The sequence below is a fragment of the Fragaria vesca genome, linkage group LG6, assembly GCF_000184155.1.
Source record: "Fragaria vesca subsp. vesca linkage group LG6, FraVesHawaii_1.0, whole genome shotgun sequence".
Lineage (NCBI taxonomy): Eukaryota > Viridiplantae > Streptophyta > Magnoliopsida > Rosales > Rosaceae > Fragaria > Fragaria vesca.
In genome coordinates, this window is record NC_020496.1 from 19961312 (window position 1) to 19980282 (window position 18971).

The 18971-nt window shown below is 39.6% G+C and overlaps 3 protein-coding genes across 4 annotated transcripts; 1 reads left to right on the plus strand and 2 right to left on the minus strand.

The window, feature by feature from the left end:
* The first annotated feature begins 5392 nt into the window (after window positions 1–5392).
* On the plus strand, window positions 5393–7085 carry LOC101298449 (L-ascorbate oxidase homolog). The gene has a single exon (XM_004305526.1). The coding sequence runs from the start codon at window positions 5424–5426 to the stop codon at window positions 7083–7085; it is 1662 nt and encodes a 553-aa protein (XP_004305574.1). The 5' UTR covers window positions 5393–5423.
* Window positions 7086–7650: 565 nt separating this feature from the next.
* On the minus strand, window positions 7651–10282 carry LOC101311108 (dihydroneopterin aldolase-like). Of its 2 annotated transcripts, XM_004303381.1 has the most exons (5): window positions 10024–10282; window positions 9860–9926; window positions 9260–9464; window positions 8615–8860; window positions 7651–7737 (listed from the first exon to the last, which is right to left on the minus strand). In XM_004303381.1, the coding sequence occupies exons 2-4, from the start codon at window positions 9867–9869 to the stop codon at window positions 8656–8658; spliced, it is 420 nt and encodes a 139-aa protein (XP_004303429.1). In that variant the 5' UTR covers window positions 9870–9926; window positions 10024–10282; the 3' UTR covers window positions 7651–7737; window positions 8615–8655. The 2 variants fall into 2 exon arrangements, with proteins under 2 accessions (XP_004303429.1, XP_004303428.1); XM_004303380.1 differs by lacking the exon at window positions 7651–7737 and having other exon boundaries at window positions 8455–8860.
* A 1012-nt stretch (window positions 10283–11294) lies between these two features.
* On the minus strand, window positions 11295–17738 carry LOC101298734 (ubiquitin carboxyl-terminal hydrolase 8-like). The gene is made up of 11 exons (XM_004305527.1): window positions 17622–17738; window positions 16479–16538; window positions 16289–16384; window positions 15019–15366; window positions 14786–14926; window positions 14504–14674; window positions 14150–14407; window positions 13673–13821; window positions 12516–13049; window positions 12010–12283; window positions 11295–11777 (listed from the first exon to the last, which is right to left on the minus strand). Exons 1-11 carry the CDS (start codon window positions 17736–17738, stop codon window positions 11661–11663), a joined length of 2265 nt encoding a protein of 754 aa, XP_004305575.1. The 3' UTR covers window positions 11295–11660.
* Window positions 17739–18971: the final 1233 nt, after the last annotated feature.

Consider the following 18971-nt stretch of genomic DNA (forward strand, 5'->3'; position numbering starts at 1 on the left):
TCCATTAAGGTGGACAGACGGGTGTATAAATATGTGTCCATACCCCCTATATGAATTAAACACTCAAATAAGGGCTACTACGCTTACGTCCAACGCTCACGTCACACCATAATGCGGCTATATGCTACGCCATTAAGGTGGACAGACACATATGGCTAGCTAGCATTTCCTATACATACTCTCTCATAATTACATATTTATATTCACCGAAAATCCCATTTTCGGTAACTCTCTAAGAGAAATAAAAGCGTCAAAATTAATTGACGTCATAACTCCAACAAAAAGAAATGTTCAATCATGAACCATAGCATGCATATTATTTCAAATAAAAGTCCACTCACAAATTAGGCCTAAGCCTGATGTCGATCTGGGGTCTCGTCTGCCCGAGCCTCCTCACGTCCTGTTCCAAATATAATATTAATTCCCAACCAAATAATCCAATATTTAAATCAAAATAGGCAAAATTACCCGAGAGCCATAATTACGCTCATCATTGCCTAACTTCGATATTCTTACGTTGGAACGATCCGAACTTAAATATCATACTCAACAGTCGTAAATACAACCTCTCCAAAATACGACTTAAATCCTACGGCCGGATTCTACATTAATTACCCGCCAAAAATACCACACTTCGGAAATTCACAAACCTATCCAAATCTCATCCAAAAATTCCAAAATTCACCTCAATAATATCCCCTTAATATTCTACATCAAAAACCAGACAATTTCCCAAAACAGCAGCAGCGGCCGGCGACCAACTCCGGCGACCTGCAAATGCTACCAAATTTTAACAGAATCTTCCTCTCAATCTCCTCTACAACTTCCATGACTAACACATCACCCAATTCCAAGCCTAACTAGGCTAATCGAACGAAAACAACTTAAACACCATAAAACTTCCACCTCAAATTTCTCCTTACCTAGCTCAAGAGGGAGGGAGCTGCTTGGAGGGGTTGTTGCACGGGAGGAGGGCTACAAAACCGTACCAAGCTTGCCCGGATTGGTGGCCGGAGGAGGAAGTTCCGGCGAAGTGAAGCTTTGGACAGTCGGACCTTACGGGTGGCACCGCTCACTCACGGCGGAGCTAGGGCTCCTCTCACCGGTCCAGGGAGGTTGCTGGGTTGGAGGTCGACCGAACGGGACCGGTGTGGCGGCGGTTGGTGGCCGGACGGCGGCGGGAGGACGGCTGGAAGTCCGGCGGGAAGAGAGAGCTCGGGGAGAGGAAAAGAAAAGAGGAAAAAAAAAAGAGAAAGGGAGGAAGAAAAAGAATGGGTTGGGCCTCCACCGGTCCAACCTATCAACCCAATTCCAAAAAAAAATGAAACACCCCGAAAAATAATACCCGAATAAAAATTACCTTTTACTAGCTAAAATTTACTATTTTTACCGTCGTCGTATTTTCTCCATACGAATAATCCTCCGCACATAATCGTCCCCGAAACCCCTTTAGGGACCAATTAAACTATTTTCACAATGACGAAGACGGTAAAATTCTTATTATAATCAGGCTAGTAAATAAGGTAAAAATATAAGGGTCGGGATGTGACAGTTTAGCTAGGCTACAGTAATGCGATTTGGTGAACTGGGCATTCGGGCTCTCAGTTTTCCTTTTTCTTGTTTTCATGTGGGCTGGATATGTTTTTGAACATTTGGGGGAGTGATACTTCTACACCTATACAACAACTAAGTCATAGTTGTTCGCTAGTTTGCTGTGTGGAAACGTATAATAGTACGTAGGTCTGTTTGAATAAAAAAAATGATGATGAAATATACAACCAAAAGAAATGAAACAAAAACAACATAGATAAGCTGAGTAAAATCCAAGCTTTATCTTCAAATGATGGTCAAAGAAGGTGGCTACAACAATACCATTCTTTGCGGCATACGTTGCAGAAAGAATCCAACAAACTCACCCAGTCAATACCGAAATACATGACACAAGGAGTTTGAAATTTTCAAATTCCAGTTACTATCTGATCTTATCTTATCTCCTCAAAGACTCTATAAAAGCATGCAAGCACAATGATAAGTGGGACAGAAGAACGAGAAGAGAACAAGAGAAGGAAGAGAAGAGAGCATAAGAGACGAAGAAGAGCAAAAGAAAGAGCAGAAGAAGAGAAGAAGAGAAGCTGCGAGCCAACAAGAAGATAGTGAAGGTGGAGCTCTCATTCTAACTCTCTTTATCTTTTCCAGCATCTTTATCTTTCTGTATCATCTAGAAGTCTTAACCTTGTTCCACTGGAAGCCTCGAAAGTAAAAGTTGAACAACCTAAGGAGCTTCTTACAACACGGCTTCAGCAACCATCTCTACCTTCACAAGCAAGGTCCCAATGTCATTCAAATCTCGAAAACCGTTCCGGATCACCTCCAGGTCATCACCAAAAGAAGACTATGACCGCTCAGCTTTTTCTCTCATTACAACGAGACGTATGGCCTTGCATCACTCGCATAACAAGCCACACAAGGGAAAAGAACAAACATTCCAAGCAACACAAGTTTGAAGCTGTCATGAGAGCAGAAACTTACCCTTGACGTCTTGGATACTCTCACAAGCAATGAAGAGTATTTCTTATCTGCAAGCAAAAAGTGGAAGTCAGAATTTGAAGCGCTGAAGAAACAGAAGTGTAACTGGCGGAGGAAGTCAAAATATTTGAAGCCAAGGAATAAACAGAAGTGTACCTAGCAGATCCACCTTGTTCACCTGACTTCAGAAGCAAACTGACACTTTTGCCTGCAAAGACAAGTGAGTCTGAGCGGATTGAAGCAAAGCTTGAGTAGATTGAAGTGAGCCTGATCGGATTGAAGTGAGCTTAAGCAGATTGAAGTGAGCTTGAGCAGATTGAATTGAAGCCTGAGCAGTTTGAAGTGAGCCTGAACAGATTGAAACCAAGAAGATAACATTCAACATTGAGGAAATAATCGAAGCATATGTTCAGGAGTTTTCAAATTTGAAAGAATGATTGAAGACATGCTTATGGAAGTGACTGAGCAAAAACAAGTCCTATGCGCTTTCAAATTTTCCCAACATGAGTCAATGTCCCCCCAAATTCCTGGAACTAAAACGACAATGACAAGAGGGAATATCCTGGAGACATATGTAATTGTCATGACCCTCATAACCAAATAATGCCATCAAACTCTGAAGCCAAAATCGTGCGGATTCGAAATAAAAATCCAAGCGGTGGAGTAAACAATTAAGTCATGCTTCGCCAAAGACACGGCCAGTTTGAAACTTTTTGGTGCATAAAGGACAAATTCCTCAATTAAACATATGAGATCTATTCCAAATTGTGGCCATGAACTTTAAATTAAGTAATTATGGCTTACCAAGAGGCTCAGACACAAGACACCGAAACGCAGGCTCAAATTCAAAACCACTCCAAGTGTTGGTAGAAAGCACTGGCATCAAAACAACAATTATCAGGAAAAATTCTCATGACAACATGAAAACCCAATCAGGAAGAGGAACCTACCTAGCGTAGATTTCGATTGCGTGCAGCAAAAGGAGATGAACACGTCCATATATAAAGCCAGGCTCCGAGACTCCATCTCCGAATCAAACTTGTGCACTTGATTTCCATCTGCAATCCGATCTTTGTGGGTGGCGATACTTTGGAAGTCTTTGAGTTTATCTGAAGAAAATCATTTGTCGTATGAGTTCCTGAAAGTGGATCAAAACAAAAAGTAATATAATGGGCCATAGATGGTCTTTGGGCCGTGACAAGTTTGAAGTGCAAAGCTTAAGTCATCACAACAGAAAAGGCACGTTAGCCTTGGTCCATTCGAACATCCAAATCAACCCAGAAGGAGCCTCACCAAAACAAAGCTCCATGAAACAGAGAAAAATGCATTTGTTTACTGGGTTCAGAAAATTCATACCCGGTACAAAACCAAAAATCCCAAATTGTTGAACTACATTGGTTTGATCCCTTCACAGGGTATGTAGGCAGTCTAGGTTTAAATCTAAATACAACCACAACTCCAAGTAAATCTCCATATTTTCCTGAAGCCAAAACCTTGCTACTAGCCTAAATGTCTTCAAACACAAATCCAAACACAAAATCGAATCCCTGGTTGACCTACACCAAATTCGTCCTAAACACTACTCCAACTTCAAAATCAAAGCCTTTCCAACAAGTCATTCACTTGTTGGAATTCTTGAACTATGAATGGCTTGATCCCTTCCCAAGGGTACGTAGGCAACCCATTCAAATTTCCGGGTGCAGCCGTAAAACAAACAAACACACACACACACACACATCATTGGTCATTTTCCTTTGGAATCAAAGGGTTTTCCTCTTAAATTAAGATGATGTAATTAAGAGATATGTTATCTTGAATGGGTCGAACTTAACATGATAAAAGTCCTATCTCCCATAAATGAGATAAGATGAGATTATGTGGAGTATATGATGTACATTTTTTGCTCAACAAGGTCTTAAGCGTCAATCTCGTGAATAAGCAGATAAGGTGCTTTGTCCGGTTTTAGGATTAAGGGTTTTTATTTGCATTTCTTTTTCAGATGTAATGTTGAATTGCCGGCTTTTTTGGACTGTAGTATTTTTCATTTATGTCGAATAAGAGCCCTCTCATCTTGCAAATATAGGGGTTTATCTCCCATTTAACCAGGCGTTGCACCTGGTTGTATCAGGTTTTTTAGCCTAATAGAGTTTTCTCCACTTACCTAAAAAATTAATATTAAAGAAAGGTAGTACTAGTGTAGATTTTACTTTCTTCACTCTCTCTCCCCTCTCTCTTTCGTTATTCTTTTGCTTTTCCCTTTGACTGCAAATGGAATGCTTATGAACAAAGATATATGACATTGTTATGAACATCTGAATTATACGAGTCCCCATATCATTACATTAGCATTAAAATCTTTTTCTCTATAAATTTTGTACTGCTGTACGTGATTCCTTAATATGGTTTTTAAAACTTTCAAGCAATTTACCAGTTTCTGTAGTTAATTAATTTTTTTTTTCCATCCATAATCAATTTACGTTTGGGAAATGTGGGGTGGATATACATCTTCTGACAGTTTCGCGAGAGAGAATGACGATTTGGTTTGTGTGGTTAATGCATGGTTTTATTTTCTTTTTCCCCTCTATCATGTTATCATTTTTGGTAAATAATTTGTTATTATTGTTTTGTTCAATCACGCGGAACCTAGCAGGGATGAGGTAGCTCAGAGACGATCCCGGAAAGTTTGAATGGTGCAGAATATCTCAGTGAAATGTATAAAAGGGAAGGAGTTGGGGACCCTTTAGAGAAACAAAGAAGAAGATCTCCCAATCTTCTTCCCCATATCTTGCAAAATAAAATAGGGATAGGAATTTAGGGAATAAGAAAAAAGAAAAAAGAAAAAAAATTAGGAGTTTATTGCGTTTGGAAAGGGCTGATCGAGTTGAAGAGCAAGAGACATGGATTCCATGGCCATGAAACTACTGTTGTTGTGCCTCTCGATTGGCGCAATCTCGGTTGTTCATGGTGAGGATCCTTACCTTTTCTTCACATGGAATGTTAGCTATGGAACCATCTCTCCCCTAGGAGTCCCCCAGCAAGGCATTCTCATCAACAACGAGTTTCCAGGACCTAATATTAACTCCACCACCAACAACAACATCGTCATCAACGTCTTCAACAACCTTGATGAACCATTGATGTTCACATGGAACGGAATCCAGCAGAGGAAGAACTCATGGCAAGATGGAACACCAGGGACAATGTGCCCTATTCCTCCTGGCAAGAACTACACGTACCACTTCCAAGTCAAGGACCAGATTGGAAGCTATTTCTACTATCCCATCACTGCCATGCACAGAGCCGGTGGTGCCTTCGGTGGCCTCCGTGTAAACAGTCGTCTCTTGATCCCAGTTCCATATGCTGATCCCGAGGATGACTACACTGTCCTAATCGGCGACTGGTACACCAAAAGCCACAACAGTCTCAGGAAACAACTGGACATGGGTCGCTCTCTAGGGAGGCCCGAGGGTGTCCTCATTAATGGCAAGAACGCAAGGGGAGACGGCACTGATGAGCCCCTCTTCACCATGAAGCCCGGAAAGACCTACAAGTTCAGAGTCTGCAATGTTGGTCTCAAGAACTCCCTCAATTTCAGGATCCAAGGCCACACCATGAAGCTTGTAGAAATGGAAGGCTCTCACGTCGTCCAGAACACATACGAGTCTCTCGATGTGCATCTCGGACAATGCTTTTCGGCGCTTGTCACCGCCGACAAAGAACCGAAGGACTACTGGATGGTGGCAGACACCCGATTCACCAAGACCATGCTCACCGGTTTAGGTCTTATCAGATACACCAACGGTAACGGTCCTGCGAACCCGGAACTCCCTTTACCCCCTGAGGGATTGGCTTGGTCTCTCAACCAAGCTCGCTCCTTCAGATGGAACCTCACTGCCAGCGCTGCCAGGCCTAACCCCCAAGGCTCTTATCACTATGGTGCCATTAACATCACCCGCACCATCAAGCTCGTCAACTCTGCCAGCAAGGTTGATGGCAAGCTGCGCTATGCCGTGAATGGAGTCTCCCACATTGACACAGAAACCCCACTCAAGTATGCCGAGTACTTTGGAGTTGCTGACAAGGTCTTCAAGTACGACATCATTAAGGACGACCCCTCACCTGAAGCGGAAGCCAAGATCACCTTGGCACCTAATGTTGTCAACCAAACCTACAGGGACTTTGTGGAGATCATCTTTGAGAACCACGGGAAGAGCATTCAGTCATGGCATCTGGATGGATACGCTTTCTTTCCCGTTGCCATTGAGTTTGGGAGGTGGGCACCAGAGAAGAGAAGGAACTACAACCTTCTTGATGCCATAAGTCGACACACCGTCCAAGTCTATCCCGGCTCATGGGCCGCCATAATGTTGACATTCGACAACGCTGGAATGTGGAACTTGAGGTCAGCACAAGCGGAGAGGGCGTACCTAGGACAGCAGCTCTACCTGAGTGTTGAAAATGTCGCACGTTCTCTCAGGGACGAGTACATGTTGCTAGACACGACCCCTCTCTGTGGCGTCGTCAAGGGTCTCCCAAAACCCCCTCCATACGGCCCTTAAACTGAAGTATCTATATGTACATAAAGGAACAGTCATCATCTAGGCAATGGAGTGTATATCAGCCCTTTCCAAACTGCAATAAACTTCTAACTTCTAACTAGTTCTGTGCGGTATCTTTATAGTTTACTTGATCAAAATTATTCAGACAAGGTCGTTACAGATCAAAAATATCCAACTAATGCTGCAATATATTTAATTATTTATAATGTTTCTGCAACGTACTGAAAATATATTTACTTGATATAATACCAGTGTAGGTCAGTATACAGAAGAATTACTTGGAACTATGGGTTCACCAATGCTTCCAGGGTTCAGATTCATCACAAACACCATACTAGCTTTTCAAACCCCTTCAGCTTGTGGTGATAATCAGAAAAGAGAGAGAAAACAATATTTGGTTTAAAACTACTGTGTATTCTTACTGTAATCATTTCACCTCTAACACGGTTATAAGAGGTTGGGTAAAGGCCGAGTCATTGGACATAATTTAACAAATAGTTGGACTACGGTCAGCAACATTTCGCACAAAACATGAACCAACACATAGGCCCCAACACACTCGCTCCCCCCTAAAGAATTTTATGGAGAAACAAGTTTTCTTTTGTTCCTGACTACCAAGGACCTTGCTGCTACATCATACATGTTGAATGTCCTACAAAAGTATTCAATGTAATTGTCATGAACTACAGGACTTCATATCTGCAGTTGCAAATACTAGATATTTATACAGTAGTTCTAGAGTGGGCAAATATCAAGGCATGACTCCTAGAAAATAGTTTCATACCTTGCCTAACATAAATAACTGAGAATGTATCACTGTGGGTTATTCAGGAATCTGGGCATCAACTTATACTCTGGTATAGCAGAGCTTAATGAAAAATTCATACAGAAAAGTTTTAAGCAGGATTCAGTTACAGCTAACAAACACAACAAGAACCATATCTTGTTGCCCACAATCTGTCAAAAATCTTGAAGGTGCTGATCACTATAATTTCACAGTTAAGTCCACCTAAGAAAGGTTTTTCCGACCACTTCTTAATCTTAAACCATTACCAGTCAATTCAAACCAACATCACCTACAGAACTACACCCCTAGTAATATCATGAAGGAACTGGCGAAATGGACAAAACTACAACTTCATAGTCAACAACTGGAATATGAAATGTTGGTAAGGAATTCAACAACCAAGGAGAAGAATGGATATTGGTGAAAAGTACCATTTGAGAACTAAGGAGTTAGTCTCTTTAATGGAAAAATAAACAGAATTGATGGCACAAAGGACATTTGAGAAATAAGGAGATGACTAAGCTAAGATATTGGTCCTCTATAGTTTAGGAAGTTACTAAACACTTCCCGGAAAATGAAATGGGCCAAAGAAATGAATCAGAGATCATAAATATAACAGAATTCAATAAATAAACATAAGCACGAGAAAGAACAACAGTCACCTGTGCAATGGTTCAAACTATAAAACAACAACTTCACCAAGTGTATAAAAGGAACAAGAGAAGGAAAACGTAAAGCAAACCTGTGTCAGGCCACATGGACATAGATTAAATGGTAACATCATTAGTTCAGTGCATCAATACTTCTGTATCTAAATATCTCAACACCCAAGTAATCGAGAGGACCATGAACAGCGACGTGAGGCTTTCCAACTTTCACAGAGACGGCAGAAATCCGCGGATAGTTTTTCAGAGTGGTAGATGCAATGAGTTCAGCAACAGACTCCAGAAGATTATGAGATGGCCCTTCGACAACTTCTTTTGCAATGCTGTGGTTTTCAGATTGAAAACAACAAAATGTATTCAGTATCGTATATGAGAAAACTATAATTGGCCCATAAAATGATAAGCATGTGGTATCGACTTTTTCTTTTGGGCATACACCTCGTACTTCAATTTTACATATCTGACAATCAGCTATGAGCAATCATAATGCCCTTGTACTTCAATTTTACATATCTGACAATCAGCTATAAGCAATCATAATGCATTAATTAGACTAGACCACAGCCACTGGATCGAAACAGATTTGACTAAAGAAAGACTAATATGTTCTTCAAAGCCATAACAACCTTGAGGTATATATGTGACAACAATGTGAAACTGCTGAAATGCACCACTTGACTTGAACAACGACATGAGTTTTCCAAGACAAAGGAATTACTAACCGATATATATCAGTGTAGCTAATGGTGTCTGACAAATTATCAGATTTTCCAGCCACCCGAAGATCCATCCAAGCATCAACATCTATAAGAAATTTCTGACCCAACGTCTTTTCTTCTGGCTTCACCCCATGGAAACCATGGAACTTCAAACCCCTTAGTACAAGCTTATCTCCCCCTCTAATTGCCGCATCCTCCTGTTCTGTTCCTGATGAAAATCAATTCTTATTATCCCTAAATGGCTGAAAAGAATATCACAAAGCATTAAATCGAACACACACGTGGAACGGGGACTATAACAACAACATCAGTCACTAAACTTGAAAAGGGTAATGTTTACTTGAACCATATACAAAGCCTAACAACATTACTGGGCAAATTAACTTTGCTTGGGAAGTATCCGACTCCTAATGCCTCAAATGAGTATGAATAAAAAAATTCCAACAACCGATCATGTCTAAACTTCAACAAGGACCCAATAGAGCTAACATGATCCCAAAGATATTGTAAACATAAATACCAAAATAAACATATGATAAATTGTTTCTGTTTTCATCAATAAGGGTTGTAGAATAAGATAGTTATGAGGAGAAGTTCAGTTACCAGTAGCCATTGGCACAGCAAAGCTTGATTATGGTGACTCTATATTGAGTGGACCCGGAACAAAAACCTGAGAACCAAACAAGAAGAGTGATTCAGAAAACCAAACTTACAGATAGTTGCAAGAATCTAAAAGTCCCACATCCAATAGAAGTATACAACTCAACTGAACGTGAAAGCTGCCCAAGTGAAGGTCCGTCGATTCTGGACGGCGAATTGCCGATTGCTTACCACTTTCGCGGCACCGTTGTCATGACAACCCTTCGTTTCGAATTATATATATACAAAAGCTTTCCGCTTGGATGATAAGATTTCAAATGAACCATTTGAATTCGAGGGTTTTCTTTTCTTTTTCTTTTTCTTTTTTTCCTCTTTTTTCTGTCATTTTTGTAAGTAAACTAATCTACCGCGTGTGATTTGTGCATCGAGATTCGTTTGGCATCAGGTATTCGAGCAATAACGCTCCGGTACTCCTCACTTACCTCATGGCTGCTGGCAGAGATAGGACGACAATGTTAGCAAGTACAGGTGATGCGGTAGTTTTTGTAGTATGGTTTCATATCTTATTTCAGATGTAAAATCTTCGCTCCATAGATTGATGAGTTGTATGTCTCTTTTTATTTTTTTTAGTTTGATCAAGTGTGAGACTCATATTTTTAATTTATTTTAACTTTATTTTTGCAGGATTTGTAATTGATGTTGAGCCGTGATTAATGAATTACTAGCCTCTTAACACACGCCGTAGATAAACTAAATATGAGTCAGCAACAAATGCCAAATGTCACAATTTGAACGGGTTACAGGGAAGGATACACAGAAACGGTGACAGAAGATTTGTGCCCTGAATTATTATTCATTTCTCACTAAAATTATTTATCACTCACCAAAAAATCTGATCCAACTCACCTAACATCTAATTTGCCTCGAAAACTAGTCATCATTTACTTTGTTAAGGGTCGGGGCCGAGTATGTGCTTACACAGCTCATCTTATGTGATTCATCATAATGAATAATTATAATGTTCTCATTTAATCAAAAACAAAAACATCTAATTTGTCTAAATCTTTTATTCTTTTCGACACCATCCTTTAGGATTAATCGCGGTTACAGCTATCAAGAAATAATCGTAAATCCCCGATTACTCCTTGATAGCCGATGCCCAAAGTTTTCTAGACTCGATGCTAATCTGTTGGTAGCCCTGAGTGGTCAAAGTTCTCAGGGGCCTGCTATAGACAATATCAGAACTCCCATTACGTTGGAGATGAGACTGATACATTCATAAACCTTTGGCAAACAGAGCTGACTTTAGTACATGAGATAGCTTTCAAAAATTGAACGAGAAAAACTAGCTGCAATGAGATTGGTGGACATTCTTGTCAAACACCAACTCAAATGTGGTATGACTGAGGTGACAAGGCGAACAAAAAATGCAATGATGAGACAAATAAGCACCATAACAAAATACTAATAAAAAGGGGGAAGACATGCCTACTGCAGTTCATGTAATTTCAACGTTTGCCTGTATGCCGCCTCTAATATATACATCTAAAACAAAAACCAAAGAAGTGATAATATCTTCCCCTTCCCAAAATGATGCTTCTATGCCGCCGCCTCTAGTACTGCTAGTATGACCCTTCCTTTCTAAAAAAATGCTATTATGGCTCTTGCACTGACACCAGACGCTAATCACGCTATACAACATGAACCATTTGTTTTCCTTCTCTACATCTCTCATCTAAGCAGGGTGTTGTTCCTCTCTCTAACTGCTTTCCAATCATTACTGAACTATACAATTGTGATAGGTCTATACATCTGGTACTCTTTGGTAGAAAAGAACATACGCCGCCGAAGTCTTAATCCTCTCCTCATGAACAGCAGAAACTCTGTCATCATCAAACTCATACCATGAACCCTTACCTAGCTGCAAGGGAACAAAATTGTTAGAAAATCCATGTCATCAAAAGGGTCTACCTAGAGAAGAAAAACAAATATTCTAGTAAAGCAAACATATAAAAAAATAAATATAAAAACATAACATTTCTTAGTTTAACCTGAATAACATAAAGCTCCAAAAACTGTTAATTAAAATTTTATTAGTTGGATACATATTATTATGTTACTATCTTAAACTATCTGCAGTCCAAGAAACTTACCTGAACAAATGCAGTATAGTGACCACCACCCAAGCCACCATAATGATTACTGATTGCGTACAACATGTATCGACTGGATAACTGGTCTCTGCATTGGGTAATGTAGGCTGAGATATCCAGATCATAAAGGGGAAAATCAACCAGAGTCTCTAGCTTGTTCTTAAAATAATGGTCGTATGAGAATCTTTTTAGATGAATAACCAATATCTCAGGCAATCTCCAAAGATCTAACTTTTTGCTCGCTTGCCGAGGCGTCTTGCAGCTAGGGCAGAACCTGTCAGTAATAGCATATAATTGCAAAATCAGCATTAGATAGGCACCAGGAATATGACTGCAATTCATCATTACAATAATACCAACAAAAACAGAATTAACATCAGAAAATAGATACATAAAAACCAGAGCCAAAACACATGCACAAAAAAAAACTTTATATGAATATTTACATAATTCAAGAAGACATGAAATTATTGTGCTTATGATTTCAAACAAAGACAGACACTAACCACATGTCTTCAGGTCCTAGAGGTTCTTCCTTCAGAAAGGCTTCAAGGCATTTGTAAAGAGACACAGATTCTTCACTCATCATGAAAATGTTAAAAACCTCGGGCAAAGAGGTTATAAGGTGTGTATCATACTTGTTAATCATCTCATCCGACCATATAACAATCACCTCCGGTATGTTAGGCCTTGGTATCACAGGCAACGCTGAGACCACTATCAGCTGATTCATCTCTATTTCCTTTCTTGTATCTGCCATGTAAAATTTGAAATCACCATCCACATGTGCTTCACCCACTGTTCCCCTGTCTGTGTCAGAATCATTATCCCAAAGTGTAGGACTACTGTCATCCTCCTTGTTATAGTCTTCGTTAGCACAGTTTCCAGAATCATCATCAAAAATGTCTGATATATCTCCATCAGGCTTCAAGAATGGAATTAGATTATTTAGGAATTTGTTGCGAATATCAGATCCATAACAAGGATCAGACACCATTGCTAAAAACGGAATACCAATTGGGTCCTGATTCAAGTATAACCTGACAGCACACAAAGTTGAGTATTTAGTAGTCTACAGAATAACAATAACAACAACAATACAGATCCTGGAAACAATGACAATAATAAAAGAAATCTTCACACTGGATACATAAAACATGCAAACACTATTTTAATCTTTCCAAGAGATCATAACTGGGAACAGAAAAAGGCAAAAGGCAATAAAAGATAATTCATAATTTTTAAAACAAAACCAAAATAAAATAAAAAATATTCATAAACAACAGATGATTGTCAAATTATATCCAAAAAAAAAAAAAAAAAACAACCAATTTACTGAATGTGTTAGGAGATTATGGCACTTTCCTCCAGAGCCATGTACAAGTGCTATAATAACCTGGAGCCTTGTACTATTACGTAGAGACAAGAAGAAACCCTTCGACATTCCACTAGCATGCTAAAGGAACAAAAAAAACAATACACAAAAGGTATTTACAACCTCAAATTCTAAACTTTTAAATCAGACATGAAGATTCAAGAGGATAAATCAAAAGAAACCAAAGGAACGGAGCGCAAACAAAAAAAATCAAAGGAGCATCGCTCTTTGGATTTTGCATAGAGATGCGATGATTTATTTCAGATATCGACGAAATTAAAAGCTTACTTTTCCTTCTCCTGATGAAGAAACACAACTAAGTGGGATCGCTCAAAATCTTTTGGTAAGCGATAAGCAACCAGTTTGTCAGCATCTCTGACACAGGCTAATGAATCAGCTGGATCCTCCAGTAAATGAAATATGCGACCTCGGAATATCTACAAACCAATAGCTCGAAGCATTAGTATTGGCAATATCTAAGATGTGAACAGAATGTGAGAGGTGAAAGCACAAAAAGCCAAATGATTTTCGGAAGGCAAACAATTAGTGCTAGAAACCATACTCAGACAACACCATGACCACTGGATTTTTAAAATACCAGCAACCTGATTTTACAATACCAGCCAATGAATAAATAACAAACAATGCAGACAGCATCATGACTGTCGCATGACAAATATATCTGTCAGGCACATCCATAAAGACATACAATATGGCATTCCCACCCGACCCAATGACATTCAACAGAGAACGTTCAGCATATACCTCAGCCACCAACAGGGTTTCATCATCTCTTAGAGAACAGGCAATACTCAAGGCGTCAGTAAGATCCACAAGCTTCCCACTCTTTGGCACTGTTACGGTAAATGTAGTTGGCAATGCAGCACCAACTGTGCTTAAAACCGTCAAAGTCATGGTTCGCGTTGTTGTGGAAGGTAATGGCAGTGATAGATACATAAAAGGGTCAAATGTGATGGACACCTTGTTGCAATCAGGGCAAACCAATTTCGACCGGTATTGACCCTACAATTGAAAAAAAAACAATCCACCGAACTTAATTAGTAGGTATAGGTGGAAATTTTAATTCCAAATAAAAAACATTTATGCAAGACAACTTACCTGGAAAGCATTAACAATAATGGAATCATTGCGAGCAAGGTGATTCTGCCAATATTCTTCTGCCACTTCTTCATCTGGACGACCCTCTGCATCTTTAGCTTCAAAATATGGCTTGCATTTCACACGATTTAGATCTTCATGGAGACCATCCAGCAAAAAAGCAAGGAGTTCCTAAATGAAACACTTCACCAAATTAGAAATGGTAAACTTATTTACCACACAAATTAAAAAGTATATAAATATACCTAGGGAAAAACTAGATGACCAAAATTACTCACTAACCTGGGAATCATGTTGATTATAGCCACTGAATTGAGGAGCAAAACTGGCAAGTTTTTGCTTGAACATTCTTGGAGCCACTGTCCTTGCACTGGGAGCCCATAATATCCTCAATAATTCTCCAAATGCAAAAGCCAGCTCTCCCTGAAATTGAGGATTAAGTATCACCGAATCAAAGAAAGTCAAGATTCCACCTTTTAAAATGGAAACGAAGAAAGCTTCACGCAATCACATACTTTCATTCCCAGAGGGTTCTGGTAGTTCATGTCCTTCCGGTAATCTCCTAGGAAATAGTCAACAAGCTTTGGAGTGTGCACCAAGCATTGGATTGCACTGTTCATAAAACAAGTATTCCCAAGATTCTTTATTCCAGTTAAGCCTAAAAAGCCAGCTCCTCTATACATAACACCACTTCGCCAGGAGTTGCTTGAGTTTAAGTAGGGATTGATGTAGTCACTGCTTCCGTTCATTTTATTAGAGCCGCCACTAATACAACCATCAATACTGAAGTGGTTTTCAGCCATTTCATCACTCCTCCAACCTCTGACCTCTGAGAATCCATGAAGATACAGTTCAAGGAGAACCTGCAAAGAAAGCATGAAAATGAAAGGGAGTTTAGTCTGCCATAGATATATATATAATTAAAATGCACAATGGGCATTCAAAATCAAGTTGCTACGACACTTGTATTAAAAAGAAAAAAGAAAAAGAAAAAATTTATTGTACTGTATTATGCCTCCGGTCCTTTTGAAAAACATTCAAGAATACATGATTTAATTGGAATGGATCACCAAATTTGATGAACCTTCAATTGCTGAAGTTAAGGGTTCATTCACGAAGCATAATTTACATATACTTGCCAAAAACGTTTTACATGCACAATTAGATACTCTGTCATCATCTAATTTCAACTGCACCAGTTATGAACGTTACAAAAATTATAAAACAACAGTTATGAACAATTCATAAAAAATGACATTCAAGAATGACCTACTTGACTACTTCAGATTATAATAGCAAACACCGACAAAACCTTCAACTGGTTTCACAGCAAAACGGATTGAATTAAATGAGCTTTTGGCCATCTACAGACAGTATTCCAAGAGCATTTTAGCCTCATAAAAATGATCTTCCTATGAAAGGATGCTTACGTGCCACAAGCAAAGGAAACCAAACAAAAAACAAGACCCACAAGGTTTCTGATTTGACAAGGTACACTAAGCTCAAGGGTAACTCAATATACATCCTAATGCTCACACAGACACTTCAAAGATAAAAGTAAAAATGAATCCATTTTACCCCAACTAAAAGTTGTTTTTATTTTTTGACTAATCCTTCCCTCTATATGGAAGACGTTATTTACCATAAGTGTTATAATTCATCTATTCAAATTCACATACCACTAAATTTTTTTATTTCAATATCCTAAAATTTCTGGCCGCCACTTGCTGGTGAAAGCAATAACAAGTTTAGAAAGGTAAAAAAAAACATATAAAATTGATTCACCTCTCTGTTCAGTTGTCCAGGAATGTCATTTGGCAAACTAATTCTGCCATTCATGAAAAACTGGGTTGTCTGCCCTGAGAAGTCCCAAATATGCAGCTGTCCAATAATTCGTGAACAAATGAATATCATCACATAAGACAATTGTACATAATGCTGTTTAGTCGTAAATGATAACTGTCAATTCACTCACTGGCTCAGGGTCTGAACTAAACAAAATGTAGGCTCTCTTAAAAGAAGCAACCGCATTATCCTGAAAATTGCACCCAATTGTCAGATACAGATGATATGAAACCAATAAAAATTAACGAAACTAATGTGGCATGAGCTATTAAGCAAGGCTACATCAGATATAATGTCCAAAGCATACTCCACCAATAACACACGTCATCCCTATTTCCTAGTAATTACATCTTATATGCTGGAGATAAATCCTTGAACTGTTGGGAGACTAAGGAAAGCATATAAGTACTGTGTTGCATAAGCCACTATACCCATCAATACATTGCATATTTGCATGGACATTACCATCTACCACTGCGCTAGTACATCCTAATGCGAACTATTTCTGCTGCATGCACGGTGCTATTTCATCCCATAGTTAATATGATCAAAGCACCGAAACTTATCATATGCATGCATTTTTCAGGAAGAAGCATATTCATGTCACGAGTACAGTGTTATAAAAAAAATTATAAAAAAAGAAAAGAAAAAAGAAAAAAAAAAGAGGAATTCAACAGTCCTAATTGCAGTAGGATCATATTGTCACACGACTCACACTCACACCATCATACAGCACACAGCACTTACATCATAAAAGATAACTCCTCATGCTTCAGGTCCAACTGCAATAAGTCAAACTATCGATCAAAATTTTCCTGTTGGCACTTAGTCTTTCTGTAATTGTTAACCTGATTCCTCTTCCCCTATATGATATTCCTTCAACTAGGACTGTACCACCCCCTCTAAACTATGTTCACCAAGTTTCCACCAATTATCAGAGAACCATTCCAATCAGATCTCCAATTTTTGTATTAATCAAACTAGGATCAATGCATGTTCAGGACTTCAATCCCTTGCATTTATATCATAACAAGAGCACCAATTTCCTATGCGGGCAAAAAGCACCAGTAATTTCACACTTCAGAAGTCTCAATTATGCTGAGACGAATGTAGAGTATTATTCTCCCAGACATTTATATGTCCATAAAATGAAATGAAGATCCAAATTTATCCCACTTCCATAACTAATTATGAGAATTCATCTAATACAGAACCATAAAGAGAGTGAAGGGCTACAAAGAAAGAAAAAAAAAATTTCAATCATAAAACTGACCTTTTGGCTGATCTTTACAACCAATGAATTTGTTTCCCAGGAAACAATGAGCCTAATTTGTAAAGAAATGACATCCTTTAAAAACTCTTCGTCACCAAAGGAGCTGCCATCATCCATTGCTGTTGTATTAAAATCATTATGCCTACACGAAGAAAGGACTAATAAATGCCACTGTAATGTAGGCCAAGCCACTCCATAAAAGAGAAGAAAAAAAATGACAACAGCGGTGCACAAATAGACACAAACAGGGTGAAAAATTAAGCAGCCATCACAGATTCACCATTCAAGCTTTGGCAACTATTAATATTACACTCAAGCTTTCGTTTCATTGCACTTTTAACATACAGTGATCAAGCGTTTATGCAAACGAATTTACCACAAAATGAAAAAGCTTCCTTAGGATAGTGCAAATGTATCAGAATCCAGACAAGCTAAACAAAGTAATGCAGTAGTGTAGACCGTTCAATACTGCGAAATTCAAAACCCTAAAACTCAAAATCACCAGAAATTAGACTGCTTACCGTATAAGAGCGCGGCACCAAGTCGCTTCAGGGACCAATGCATACTCGCGACCTGAGAAACCTTCTTCGGCAGAGTCTCTCTTCCTCAAACTCATCAGAATTTCCAAGCCGGAATCGTCCTCCTCCGGTGAAGTAGCGTACAGCACCCCTTCGCCGCGATCATCGTCCTCACTCCGAACCTCCTTCCACCACCTGAAACCCAACGCAATGCGAGCAAGCAAAAATCAAAATCCACGGCATGCAGGACTCGCCGGAGAAAGAAAGAAAGAGAGAGGCATTACCGGTAGGGAAGGAGGTAGACCTTATCGGCGGCATTGTCGGGGACGTCGTCGTCGAGGTGGTAGTCGAGGAGGAGGCGGGGGCGCTGGGCGCGGTTGCGGGACTGGAGGTCGAAGTCCCAGCCGTCGGTGGAGTCGTCGGCGGGGAAGGAGAAGGAGTCACCGTCCATTGGGGGGAAGGAGAAGAGGGCTAGGGTTTTGGAGGCGAGGGCGCGTGCGAGGGACTTGCAGAGGTGGAGCGTGGAGGAGACGGGGGAGGCGAGGAGGCGCTTAGAGGAATGAGGAGGAGGAGAGAGAAAGCGCGGAGATGAGAAGAATGGGAAGGGGAAGAGAGACAGGCGGAGCTTTTCCGAGAGTCGGGTCATAATCCCCCGGATTGAGACCCCTATTTACTCTCTCTTCTTTTTCAACTTCCTCCCTCTCTCGGTCTCTATTGGTAATTTCCTCACTTTTTAACTCTCCTGGGAGGATTTTACTGTGGGACCCGAAGGTGAAAGGTTTTGAGACTTTGGGGTCTCTAGAGGGAGATCAAGGTTGTGATCGCCACACGC